This window comes from Macaca nemestrina, chromosome 20 (genome assembly GCF_043159975.1).
Source record: "Macaca nemestrina isolate mMacNem1 chromosome 20, mMacNem.hap1, whole genome shotgun sequence".
NCBI classification, from domain to species: domain Eukaryota; kingdom Metazoa; phylum Chordata; class Mammalia; order Primates; family Cercopithecidae; genus Macaca; species Macaca nemestrina.
Genome location: NC_092144.1, coordinates 10,553,111 through 10,566,798, shown reverse-complemented (window position 1 = coordinate 10,566,798; position 13,688 = coordinate 10,553,111). Strand labels below are relative to the sequence as shown.

The following is a 13,688-nucleotide window of genomic DNA, read 5'->3' as shown; positions in this document are numbered from 1 at the left end:
ATGGCATGAACTCAGGAGGCAGAGCTTGCAGTGAGCCAAGATCGCACCACTGCAATCCAGCCTGGGCAACACAGCAAGACTAAGACTCCGTCTCAAAAAAAAAAAAAAACAAATATTTATTTATTATTTATTTTTTAGAGATGGGGTCTAGCCATGTCACCCAGGTGGCCCTCAAACTTCTGGGCTTTATAAAGGAATCTTTTTGCCTTTCTGCCTCAGCCTCCCAAGTAGCTGGGACTACAGACACAAGTCATTGTGCCCGGCCAAGCCTACCCCTTTATGGGTCAAAACAGAGGGCATTTAACGGAGCTTGTTAAAAATTGGAATTAGGCTGAGTGCAGTGGCTCACACCTGTAATTCCAATACTTTGGGAGGTCGAGGCAAGAGACTCGCTTGAGCCCAAGAGGTCAAGGCTGCAGTGAGGTATGACTGTGCCACTGGACTCCAGCCTGGGCAACAGAATTAGACTCCATCTCTTTAAAAAAAAAAAAAAAAAAAAAAAGACATTAGGTTATGCAAAGTTTTGGACTGAGATAGAGGTGGTGGCCACACAGCACAGCATTGCAAATGTATTAATGCCACTGAGCTGGTTAATTTCATGTTTTTTTTGTTTTTTTTGTTTTTTTTGTTTTTTTGAGACGGAGTCTCACGCTGTTGCCCAGGCTGGAGTGCAGTGGCGCGATCTCGGCTCACTGCAAGCTCTGCCTCCCGGGTTCCCACCATTCTCCTGCCTCAGCCTCCTGAGTAGCTGGGACTACAGGCGCCCGCCACCGCGCCCGGCTAATTTTTTTTTGTATTTTTAGTAGAGACGGGGTTTCACTGTGGTCTCGATCTCCTGACCTTGTGATCCGCCCGCCTCGGCCTCCCAAAGTGCTGGGATTACAGGCTTGAGCCACCGCGCCCGGCCATGGTTAATTTCATGTTATGTGAAATTCACATCAATGGAAAAAAAGCCATTTAATGGCTTTAAGGAAAGCTCCAATAATTCATTCTCTCCCCACCTCCTAATTAATGACTGGATACATCAAAATCCCCTGCCCACTTTTCCAGCTGCCATCATCAAAAAGGGGTTAAGAATTGTGTCACAGGCCAGGCGTGGTGCCTGTAATCCCAGCACTTTGGGAGGCCGAGGCCAGAGGATCACTTGAGACCAGAAATTCAAGACCAGCATGGCCAACATGGCAAAACCCTGTCTCTATTAAAAAAAAAAAAAAAAAAAAAAAAGTGTATCATGCCCAAAGGGGACTCACAGCACGTCTCTTGGGACTCATCAGAGCCATCCTGGCACTCAGCGGTGCCATCGCAGACCCACTTGTAGGAGATGCATTTCCCGTCTTCGCACTGGAACTCGTTTCTTTCACATCTGTCGCCCACTGAGAGAGAGGAAAAGGAGAAAGGGTCTACTCAACGCCAGAATCAGAAACTGACCACGTTTCCTGTGCCTGTTTCCTGCCAACTATAGAATTAACCAGAAATATCATCCAATTAGGAACAGTCTGATTCCCAGGAAATTAAGCAACCACAACAACTGAAATTTTATGAACCCCAGAATACAGTGGAGGACACAAGGAAGACACCCAAGAGAGACAGACACTTGTCAACAAAGACTGATGTTGTTGATTCCAAAATATGGGCTCCATATTTTGTTGATTCCAAATTAGAATTTCCATGCACATTCATAAAGAAAGGAAGAGTATTTCGCATATTAAAAACCTGTACTGCAGCTGGGCGCGGTGGCTCACGCCTGTAATCCCAACATTTTGGGAGGCCAAGGTGGGCAGATCACCTGAGGTTAGGAGTTTGAGACCAGCGTCGCCAACATGCTGAAACCACATCTCTACTAAAAATACAAAATTAGCTGGGTGTGGTGGCACATGCCTGTAATCCCAGCCACTCAGGAGGCTGAGGCAGGAGAATCACTTGAACCCGGGAAGCAAAGGTTGTGGTGAGCTGAGATGGCACCATTGCACTCCAGCCTGGGCAACAAGAGCAAAACTCCATCTCAAAAAAAAACCTGTACTGCCCAGTACACTATATTGGCCAGGCTGGCCTTGAACTCCTGACCAAAGTGCTGGGATTATAGGTGGGAGCCACCGTGCCTGGCTGCAATAACAAATTATGATTGCTTATCTCAGCATGCACTATGCACTTATTATTACTATAATGAGGTAATAAGACCAAGAAGAAAAAAAAAATCTGCCTTTTTAAAAAAAAATTTATTTTCTTTTTGACACAGAGTCTCACTCTGTTGAGTGCAATGGTGCGATCTCAGCTCACTGCAAACCTCTGCCTCTGGGTTCAAGTGATTCTCCTGACTTAGCTTCCCAAGCAGCTGGGAATACAGGCGTGTGCCAGCCACCACACCCAGCTAATTTTTGTATTTTTTGTAGAGACGGGGTTTCACCATGTTGCCCAGGCTGGTCTCGAATTCCTGACCTCAAGTGATCCACCTGCCTCAGTCTCTCAGTGCTAGGATTACAGGTGTGAGCCACCACGGCCGGCCAAGTCTGCCTTTTATCTTTGTGAAGGTGTAACAGATGCTCTCCAGGAAAATCACATACAAGGGTTTTTTTTGTTTTGTTTTGTTTTTGAGACAGAGTCTTGTTCTGTTGCCCAGACTGGAGTGCAGTGGTGTAATCTTAACTCACTGTAACCTCTGCCTCCCAGGTTCAAGCGATTCTCCTGCCTTAACCCTTCCAAGTAGCTGGGATTACAGGCACACGCCACCGTGCCTAGCTACATATGTACATCGATAACTTTTGATCGATGGTTGAATCTTTGGGAGGCCGAGGTGGGTGGATCACCAGGTCAGGAGATCGAGACCATCCTAGCCAACATGGTGAAACCCCATCTCTACTAAAAATACAAAAAATTAGCCAGGGGCGGTGGCACAGGCCTGTAGTCCCAGGTATTCGGGAGGCTGAGGCAGCAGAATTGCTTGAATGCAGGAGGTGGAGGTTGCAGTAAGCCAAGATTACACCACTGCACTCCAGGCTGGCAACAGAGCAAGATTCTGTCTCACAAAAAAAAAAAAAAGAAAGAAAGGCCGGGCGTGGTGGCTCATACGTGTAATCCCAGCCAGCACTTTGGGAGGCCGAGGCAGGCGGATCACCAGATCAGGAGATCGAGACCATCCTGGCTAACACGGTGAAACCCCGTCTCTACTAAAAAAATCAGCCGGGTGTGGTGGTGGGCGCCTGTAGCTACTCAGGAGGCTGAGGCAGGAGAATCGCTTGAACCTGGGAGGTGGATGTTGCAGTGAACCGAGATCATGCCTCTGTACTCCAGCCTGGGCGACAGAGACTCTGTCTCAAAAAAAAAAAAAAAAGAAACTATGACCACATTGCCAGGTGCAGTAGCTCACGCCTGTAATCCCAACACTTTGGGAGGCAGAGATAGGATTGTTTGAGCTCAGGAGTTCTAGACTGGCCTGGGCAACATACCAAGACCCCATCTCTACAAAATAAAAAAAAGAATAATTAAAAAAAAAAAGAATAGGCTGGGCACGGTGGCTCACGCCTGTAATCCCAGCAGTTTGGGAGGCCAAGGCGGGCAGATCATGAGGTCAGGAGATGGAGACCACGGTGAAACCCCATCTCTACTAAAAATACAAGAAATTAGCCAGGCGTGGTGGTGGGCGCCTGTAGTCCCAGCTACTCGGGAGGCTGAGGCAGGAGAACGGCGTGAACCCAGGAGGCGGAGCTTACAGTGAGCCAAGATCGTGCCATTGTACTCCAACCTGGGCGACTCAGCGAGACTCCGTCTCAAAAAAAAAAAAAAAAAAAAAAGAATATATGACTGCATCTTCTATGATAATCCTTTCAGAAGGCAGAGCCTAATTCCTGTCCCCTGGAGTGGCACTGGACTTCTGATAGGAAAATGTAGAGGTGACAACAAGTGGCTTCTGAGCCTAGTTCATGGCCATGCTCATTGTTGGATCAACTTACTCCAGGGGAGGCCAGCTGCATGTCATGAGTCCACTCAAGCAGCTGGAGGGAGAGCTCCATGCAACAGGGAACTGAGGCCTCCAGCCAAGAGCCACTGAGTGCCCCGTCGTGGAAGTGGATCCTTCAACCCCAGCCAAGCCTTCCTATGCCTGCGGCTTCTGAAAATATGTTTTCCTCTCCTGCCAATATTTTGATTGCAACTTCATGAGAGACCCTGAGCTGGAACCATCTAGCTGTGCTGCTTCCAAATTCCTGACACACAAAAAATGAGAAACCATGAATGTGTTGTTTTAAGCCACTATGTTTTGGGCTAATTTGACGTGTAGCCAGAAATGAGTCATTTCCTCCTTTAAGCACGGTTGAAACTGAGCTGTAGGTAATTCACATACAACCTAACTTTAAAAGGGATATCTATGTCTTTTTTTCTTTTCTTTTGGACACAGGGTCTCAGTCTGTCGCCCAGGTTGGAGTGCAGTGGCATGACTGAGGCTCACGGCAGCCTCGACTTCCCAGGTTCACACGATCCTCCTGCCTCAGCCTAACTGAGCAGCTGCAACTAGACGGGTGCACCATCACACTCGGCCAACTTTTTGCTTTTATTTTTTGCAGAGACAGGGGTCTCACTATGTTGCCCAGGCTGGTCTCAAACTCCTGGGCTCAAGCAACCCACCCACCCATTTCGGCCTCCCAAAGTGCTAGGATTATAGACATGAGCCACTGCATCCAGCCCCCTTTATCCATTTCAACTTTGATAGTTGACCCAGCACATTCATGTAGACTCCCTGAAAGTCAGAGTAGTAAGGGGGTTAGATAGACAATCCTGGGCTTCAGTGGCTTTCCAGGTCATTTAATGAGAACAACTTGGGTAACTGACTTAATCCTTCTGGGACTCAGTTTCCTGAGCTGTAAAATGGGGGAGAATGGCAATCTCTACTTCCTAGAGGGTGTTTTGAGAATTAAAGAACAGAACAGGCTGGGCGTGGTGACTCACGTTTGTAATCTCAGCACTTTGGGAGGCCAAAGTGGGCAGATCACCTGAGTTTAGGAGTTCGAGACCAGCCTGGCCAACATGGTGAAACCCCGTCTCCACTAAAAATACAAAAATTAGCTGGGCATGGTGGCACATGCCTGTAATCCCAGCTGCTCAGGTGGCTGAGGCAGGAGAATCACTTGAACCCGAATGCCTGTAATCCCAGCTACTCGGGAGGCTGAAACACGAGAATCATTTGAACCCAGGAGGCAGAGGCTGCAGTGAGCCCAGATTGTGCCACTGCACTCCAGCCTGGGCAACAGAGCGAGACTCTGTCCAAAAAAAAAAAAAAAAAAAGAAAAGAAAAAAGGGAAGGAAGAGAGAAGAAAATGAGTTGAGCTTTGGAATCTGTTGTGGTCACAAACTGATAATTATCTTGCCCAACTACAGATCTGTGTGGAATGTCTCATTGGAGGTGCTTTGACAATACTGTACACACCCCACTGACTCACAGCTCAATTTCGATTGTGCTTAAAGGAGGAAATGACTCATTTCTTGTGCTGACACACCGGGTGGGCAAAAAGCAATTGAGATTCCAGGAGGTTTGCGATAAATAAAAAGGAAAGTTGCGCCAGAGGCGTTGGCGATAAAGATCTTAAGGGAGGAGTCTCCGATCACCCCACTAGGTGACGGCAGCTTTGGTGACCACTAATCCAATGCTCTCACCTCCCTACCTCTGTATAAGGGCCCAGCTTACAAACTAAATGTGGCACTGGGTAGACTGGGAATGTCAGTAACACCTGAAGGTCCTTTAAGGAGGGATAAAGAACAATAAAAAACTTTCCCTGAGGAAAAACAAAATCTTTTCCTGAACCTCAAGCTCTCCCCTGACTATTATTCTCCAAATATTTGCTGGCCACAGGTGGCTCAAGACTGCACCCATGAGAGGACCCCACGATGACCTATTTCTGTGATCTAACACCTGGGCACCTCTCCAGACAGTGTTTCAAAAGTGGATTTCCCCAGCACTTAGGGAGACTGAGGAGGGAGGATTGCTTGAGCCCAGGAGTTTGAGACCAGCCTGGGCAACATAGTGAGACTCTCATCTCTACAAAAAATACAAAACTTAGCCAGGCATGGTGGCACACACCTGTAATCCCAGATACTTGGGAGGCTGAGTGGGGAGGATGGCTTAGGCTTGGGAGGTGGAGGCTGCAGTGATCTGCACTCCAGCCTGGGCAGGAGACCCTGTCTCAAAAAATAAAAACAAACAAACAAACAAAAATAATTTAAACTTAGCCGAGAGTGGCCTGGTGTGGTGGCTCGCGCCTATAATCCCAGCACTTTGGGAGGCCGAGGTGGGTGGATCACCTGAGGCTGGGAGTTCTAGAACAGCCTGAACCAACACGGAGAAACCCCATCTCTACTAAAAATACAAAATTAGCCAGGCGTGGTGGTGCATGCCTGTAATCCCAGCTACTCCGGTGGCTGAGGCAGGAGAATCGCTTGAAACGGGAGGCAGAGGTTGCGGTGAGCCGAGATCGCGCCATTGCACTCCAGCCTGGGCAACAAGAGCAAAACTCCGCCTCAATAAATGAACAAATAAATAAACAAACTTAGCTGGGAGTGGTGACACAGGCCTGTAGTCCCAGCTACTCAGGAGGCTGAGAGAGGAGGATCAGTTGGGTGCAGAAGCTGGAGGCTGCAGTGGGCTATGACTGCACACTTCAGCCTGGGTGACAGGACAAGACCCTTCCTTTGAAAAATGAAGGGGGATTTTACTGCAACAGGCGCAGCTAGACAGCAGTTGCCTGCAAAACGAACTCCCTTGGCCCAGCTAGTGGGGACACGGCTCAGGAACAGAATAGTACTGAGTGAGAGCACATCAGGGAGGTGTCCTCACAGATGCTGCCCTTCCCAAGCAAGGGGACAAAGCCAGTCCTGTTCCAAACACGACCAGCCCAATGAAACCACACCTCTTTCTTATTCTTTCAAGCAAGGTTGGCATTTTTCATATTAGACCATTTGAATTTCAGGAAAAGCGAATTAGGCCAGGTGTGGTGGCTCATGCCTGTAATCTCAGCACTTTGGGAGGCCAAGGTGGGAGGCTCACCCGAGGTCAGGAGTTCGAGACCAGCCTGGCCAACATGGCAAAACCCTGTCTCTACTAAAAGTACAAAATTAGCCAGGCATGGGGGCGGGTGCCTGTATCCCAGCTACCCAGGAGGTTGAGACACGAGAATCACTTGAACCCCCGAGGCGGAAGTTGAAATAAGCTGAGATCGCCTGGGTGACAGAGCGAGACTCCATTTAAAAAAAAAAACAGGCCGGGCGCGGTGGCTCAAGCCTGTAATCCCAGCACTTTGGGAGGCCGAGACGGGCGGATCACGAGGCCAGGAGATCGAGAGACGATCCCGGCTAACACGGTGAAACCCCGTCTCTACTAAAAAATACAAAAAAACTAGCCGGGCGAGGTGGCGGGTGCCTGTAGTCCCAGCTACTCGGGAGGCTGAGGCAGGAGAACGGCGTAAACCCGGCAGGCGGAGCTTGCAGTGAGCTGAGATCCGGCCACTGCACTCCAGCCTGGGTGACAGAGCAAGACTCCGTCTCAAAAAAAACAAAAACAAAAACAAAAAAAAACAAAAAACAAAAAACAAAAACAAAAAACAAAAAAGGAAGCAAACTAGAGCATGGATCCCCAGATTTTTCTCATGCTAAGGATGCCTAAAAAGCACTGAGCTCCTCTCAAAAAACCAAAAACAAAACACAAAAGGCCGGGTGCGGTGGCTCATGCCTTTAATCCCAGCACCCTGGGAGGCTGAGGCAGACGGATCATGAGGTCAGGAGTTCGAGGCCAGCCTGGCCAATATGGTAAAACCCCGTCTCTACTAAAAATACAAAAATTAGCCAGGTGTGGTGGCGTGCGCCTGTAGTCCCAGCTACTCGGGAGGCTGAGGCAGAAGAATCACTTGAACCTGGGTGGCAGAGGTTGCAGTGAGCAGAGATCGTGCCACTGCACTCCAGCCTGGGTGACAGAGCAAGACTCCGTCTCAAAAAAAAAAAAATCTCTATAAATTCCAGTCCTCTAGGCTTCCGATCTCTCAAGTCACGAGTGACAAGTCAGGAACAGGTTATCGAAACAGAAAGAATACACATTTCTGCTTTTTGCCCCAGCACACAAATGAGGTGGTGAATGCTTTCGATGTTTTCTTTCCTCGTGCTACTGAAAACAGTTGTACGAGGAAATCCACAATTGCAGCTAGAATAATTTCCTTGAAAGGGAGACAAACAGGCCGGGCGCGGTGGCTCAAGCCTGTAATCCCAGCACTTTGGGAGGCTGAGACGGGCGGATCACGAGGTCAGGAGATCGAGACCATCCTGGTTAACACGGTGAAGCCCCGTCTCCACTAAAAAAACACAAAAACCTAGCCGGGCGAGGTGGCGGGCGCCTGTAGTCCCAGCTACTCGGGAGGCTGAGGCAGGAGAATGGCGTAAACCCGGCAGGCGGAGCTTGCAGTGAGCTGAGATCCGGCCATTGCATTCCAGCCTGGGTGACAGAGCGAGGCTCCGCCTCAAAAAAAAAAAAAAAAAAAAAAAAAAAAGTCCATCAAAGCACCCATCAAAGCAAGCAACAACAGACCCATCTAGAATTGGATCTTATCAGGGAGGAAGTCTACAGATAAGAGCAGGAATGAGGAAGAGAATTCCCTACAGGTTTTCAGTCTCAACAAACACTGTTTTTTCCCAGTGTTCCCTGGAAGATAGGTATGTCCGGAAATGACAAGGGAATCACCCTGGGGCTCGCTAAAGCAAACAACTCCCTTACTCAAGTTCGGGTGAGCCATTGACATGTTTGGAGCTGCGCTCACCACTGTTGCCTAATTTTGATCTAAGCGTTCAGATTCCAACAACTTCCCTTTGTAAAGGAAATGACAAGAAACTCCCCCCTGGATATGCCTTGAAGCCAGCTGGAGCATGAGGTAGCGCAACTAGGAGTGCTAGAAACACATCACCAAGCTCTCAGAAGTCTGGAGGGAAACATCAGGGGTGTGGTCTCCTTGACAACAGAAGAAACATCACATTCTCAGCCACCCCGCGGGAGAGACAGCTAAAGTGATGAACAAACAAGGTCTTGCTTAAGACTCCCTTAACATTTTCTCTTAAGGAAGAGGTTGATTGGTGAGTGAAATACACGTTAATCCAGTGCCTCTCTTTCTTTCTTTTTTTTTTTTTTGAGACGGAGTCTCGCTCTGTTGCCCAGGCTGGAGTGCAGTGGCCGATCTCAGCTCACTGCAAGCTCTGCCTCCTGGGTTCACGCCATTCTCCTGCCTCAGCCTCCCGAGTAGCTGGGACTACAGGCGCCCGCCACCTCGCCCGGCTAGGTTTTTGTAGTTTTAGTAGAGACAGGGTTTCACTGTGTTCACCAGGATGGTCTCGATCTCCTGACCTCGTGATCCACCCGTCTCGGCCTTCCAAAGTGCTGGGATTACAGGCTTGAGCCACCGCGCCCGGCCTCAGTGACTCTCTTTCTTTTGTAAAACTGGGTGGCAGAATGTTTGCAATAATCGTCATCCCTGGTGGGGCGCGGTGATTAACTCCTGTAATCCCTACATTTTGGAAGGCTGAGATAGGAGGATCGCTTGAGGCCAGGAGTTCAAGACCAGCCTGAGTAACAAAGCGAGACCTCATCTCTACAAAAAGTTAAAAAATAAATAAATAAATAAAAATAAAAGAATAATCATCCGTATTTCACTGCACCCTCCCTCCCTCCCTCTCTGGCCTCCCAGAGGAAACCGGTGTGTTAGTTATGGCGTGAATTTCAAGGCAGTTCAAAGCTCTCCCTCCAGTCAAAGCCAACCCCCCTTGCCAATTAAAAAAAAAGTTTCCTGCAATCCTTCTGTTCAACAGGCAATCCCAATCCTTTTCTAGGTTGGGCTGGTTCTCAGGAGGGAAAGGACCATATAGCTATTGTCTAGGGCGAGGCTCTCTCTCTGCAACTGATTTAAAGCCACCGAAAAAGCTCTAACTCAGGATCATGCACCAACCAGCCTCCTGTGAAAATCTAAAATCGAATCCATTTCACCCAGAGGAAAAATTGCCACTTGGACAGCTGAACCGAAGCCATTCACATTCACAGCCTCTGAAGAGGCGAGGCCACCCCAAGGGGTTGGAAGATCTCGGCTTCAGACCAAGGAGGTAGATTCTGAGACAACGTTTCAGCCTTGGAAGGAACCGAGGCCTTGAGGGTGGTCGGGGGCCCCTATGTGAACTTGACCGGGGCTGGCGCGGCGGGGGCGGCCCCCAGGACAAGGTGGGGATGGAGGTCTCGCCATAGAGCACAGCGGAAACCGGGGCATTCGCCGGGTGGGCCCGGGCGAACGGAGGGCGACTCGTGTATGTCGCAGAGGCGGCTCCGGGGACCCGGGACTTGTCGCCGCCTTTGTGACAGGAACCGCGGAGGAACGCAAGGCTACCATGAAGCCGCCTAGCCCTGGACGAGGTGCGGCTCAGACTTCCGCGCCAGCCCCGCCCAGCTAGTACACAATCCCCGCCCTCCAGACGCCGGCCTCCACCTCCACCGCCTCCCATTGGATGAGGGGAGTGGCTCGAGGGTGGCCTGTTCGGACTGCGCCCAATGGAATTCGGGAGGCGGGCCAAAGGGGCGGGGGCAGAGGCGGGAGGGGGTGGCCCCCGGACGGAGCACGCGGCGGAATCCGGGAACTGCACCCAACCTAGGGTGGCAGTAGCGCCCTGGGGTCGCGCAAAGCGGATCAGGACCCCTGAGCCCGCGGGGACCTCCAGGCTGGACATCTGGTCTCCAGTCGCGCGACCCTCGTCCCCAGAAGGACTTAAGCGGGGAGGGGGGGTGGTCCCTTCTTTTAGGTCCCCACACCCCGCTCTGAGTTAGAAGAAGGGGTCCCGGCCGGGCGCCTTGACTGACGCCTGTAATCCCAGCACTTTGGGAGGCCGAGGCGGGCAGATTACCTGAGGTCAGGAGTTCGAGACCAGCCTGGCCAAAATGGTTAAACCCCGTCTCTACTAAAAGTACAAAAATTAGCCGGGCATGGTGGTTGGGCGCTTGTAATCCCAGCTACTCGGGAGGCTGAGACAGGAGAATTGCTTAAATCCGGGAGGTGGAGGTTGCAGAGAGCAGAGATCGCACCACTGCACTCCATCCTGGGCGATATAGCTAGACTCCGTCTCAAAAATAAAGAAGAGGAAGGTGTCCCTTACCTGGTGGAGACTTGGGGGCGAGCCGTGCCCCGTTTCCTTTAAATCCCTCAGACTCCTCCCGACCTTCGCGCCCTACTCAGCGCCCCCTCCAGCCGTTTGGGAAGGACCCCGTGCCATTACCCTACAAGTCTTCCAGGGATAGAGTGATTACTTTTACCCCCCCAAAAAAAAAAATTCCCAAGGGGCCCCCCGGGGATTCCCTCTCGCCCTACGTGGGCGCCTGGAGCAAGCCTTACCTGCAGCCTCCGCCGCGGCGAGGAGGAAGGCGACGGTCCAGCGCAGTTTCCAGCCCCAGGGCCCCATGCTCGCAGCCTCTGCCAGAAAGTGTCCCGACCCGGATCAGGACCCGCTGTGTCCTCGCTGGAAACTCTGGCTTCCCGCGATTGCACTCGGGGGCCCACGTCATTTACAGCATTTCAACGTGAGGTTTCTAGCAGGGGGAGGAGTTTGCAGTGGGGTGATTTTCAAATGTCTTCACTTCACTGTGAGAGGAGGAGTTTCGAACGGCTGATGTGACATCGGCTTTTTAACCCGTGAAGCTCTGATTCCCACTCCAGTCTTTTGAAAGTGTTGCCAGGGCAGGCGACTTGATTTGCTGTATTCAGGTCTCTGGTGAAGAGCTGACTCCCCCCCAAAATTAGAAATGTATCTTCTGAAAGATCCCCCTGAAATGTCTCCACGTTTCACCGTTAATATGTTGTTGTTTTTGTCCACAGAAGGATAACAGCATCCTTTCAAAATCCTCCAATAGCCTAATGCCAATCCCCTCTCTGCCTCAAAAGGAAAACACTAGAAATGTTGGGAACTTCCGCCACTCTCTATATTTGCCTTTTCCTTTCTAGGAATTGTATATAGATTTTTAGCTTACTTTCGTTGTATATTGTTTTTACATGGTTATTCCAAATCACCTTATAAGCACTGATCAATAAGGAATTTAAATAAAATCTTCACAAAAGTACAGCCAAAAAAAAATTTTGTTTGTTTTTGTGAGATCCTGCCTTTGGATGAATTATCAGTATAAACATCTGAAAAATCAATTGTACAGATACCTGGAGTCTGGACATAAATATTGATTTCTCCCTTTAGGAGAAGGAGTTAAACAAACAGAAGGGGCGGCTTCCTCCCCCTCAAAGCAAAATCAAAACAGAACAGGGCTTTCACAGTTGAACTTGACCCCCTAAGCCACAGAGAGCTGGTGGAGACCAACTTTTAGAATTGAGTCTCTTTGCGGACTCATGGGATTGCAGAGACCTTGTGCCAAGAAGGCACGTGTGAGAAACTTGCTTGAACCCCACACAGGGCTGGGCAGTCTTGGTGGTTTTCCCCAGGAATGAGCTGGATTTGTCTGGGGTTTTGCAGACTGACTTTGGCAGGGAGTGCTAACCTTTCAGCAGGATTTCAGGGAAACCTAGGGGACGAGGCAGAAAAGAGACAAATTGAACTCTCAGTAGGAAAAAAAAAAGATTAATCAGGGAGAATAATTTTATTTTTTATAATTATTATTTATTTATCATTATTTCCAGCTGTGTCACTCAGGCTGGAATGCAGTGGCGTGACCACAGCTCTCTGCAGCATCAACCCTGGGCTCAAGGAATCCTCCCACCTCAGCCTCCGGAATACCTGGGGCCACAGGAGTGCACCACCATGCCCAGCTAATTTTTAATTTTTTTTATAGATGGGGACTATGTTGCCCAGGCTGGTCCCGAACTCCTGGCTTCACGCAATCCTCTTCCTGTTGCATCATGATGCCTCTCAAATTGCTGGCATTACAGCCATGAGCCACTGTGCCCAACCCAGAAGAAGAAATTGATAACAATAATTTTTAGCAGTTGGCCGGGCGCGGTGGCTCAAGCCTGTAATCCCAGCACTTTGGGAGGCCGAGGCGGGCGGATCATGAGGTCAGGAGATCGAGACTATCCTGGCTAACACGGTGAAACCCCGTCTCTACTAAAAAATACAAAAAATCAGCCAGGCGAGGTGGCGGGCGCCTGTAGTCCCAGCTACTCGGGAGGCTGAGCCAGGAGAATGGCGTGAACCCGAGAGGCAGAGCTTGCAGTGAGCCGAGATTGCACCACTGCACCCCAGCCTGGGCTACAGAGCGAGACTCCATCTCAAAAAAAAAAAAAAAAAAAAAAAAAAAAGATAAATTTAAAAATTAAACTTAAAGCAAAAAATAAGTAAATAAAAATTTAAAAAGTCAGTATCACTGGATTTTTCTTTTCTTTTTTTTTTTTGGAGACAGATTCTTGCTCTGTCACCCAGGCTGGCGTGCAGTGGTGTGATACCAGTTCACTGCAACCTCCTGTTCCCAGGTTCAAGCAATTCTCATGCCTCAGCCTCCCGAACAGCCGAGATTACAGGTGCATGCAACCACGCCTGGCTGATTTTTGTATTTTTATTACAGACGGGGTTTCGCCATGTTTGCCAGGCTGGTCTCGAACTCCTGACCTCAGGTGATTCGCCTGCCTCAGCCTCCCAGCGCGCCGGAATTACAGGTGTGAACCACTGCACTGGCCCAATATCACTGGGTTTGATTT

At 49.7% G+C, this 13,688-nt stretch overlaps 1 protein-coding gene across 2 annotated transcripts in view; it reads right to left on the bottom strand.

The window, feature by feature from the left end:
• LOC105486920 (low density lipoprotein receptor) overlaps positions 1-12,633 on the bottom strand; it is a 45,957-nt gene extending 33,324 nt beyond the window's left edge. The window contains exons 1-2 of one of the 2 annotated variants that reach the window (XM_071086783.1): positions 11,388-12,633; positions 1,251-1,373 (exon numbers count right to left, since the gene is read on the bottom strand). In XM_071086783.1, coding sequence (XP_070942884.1) covers positions 1,251-1,373; positions 11,388-11,454 — 190 coding nt within the window. In that variant the 5' untranslated portion in view covers positions 11,455-12,633. Of the gene's footprint in view, positions 1-1,250; positions 1,374-3,947; positions 4,622-11,387 lie in introns of those variants that run through there. The other variant, XM_071086784.1, reaches the window with a different exon arrangement.
• Between the last annotated feature and the right edge of the window lie 1,055 nt (positions 12,634-13,688).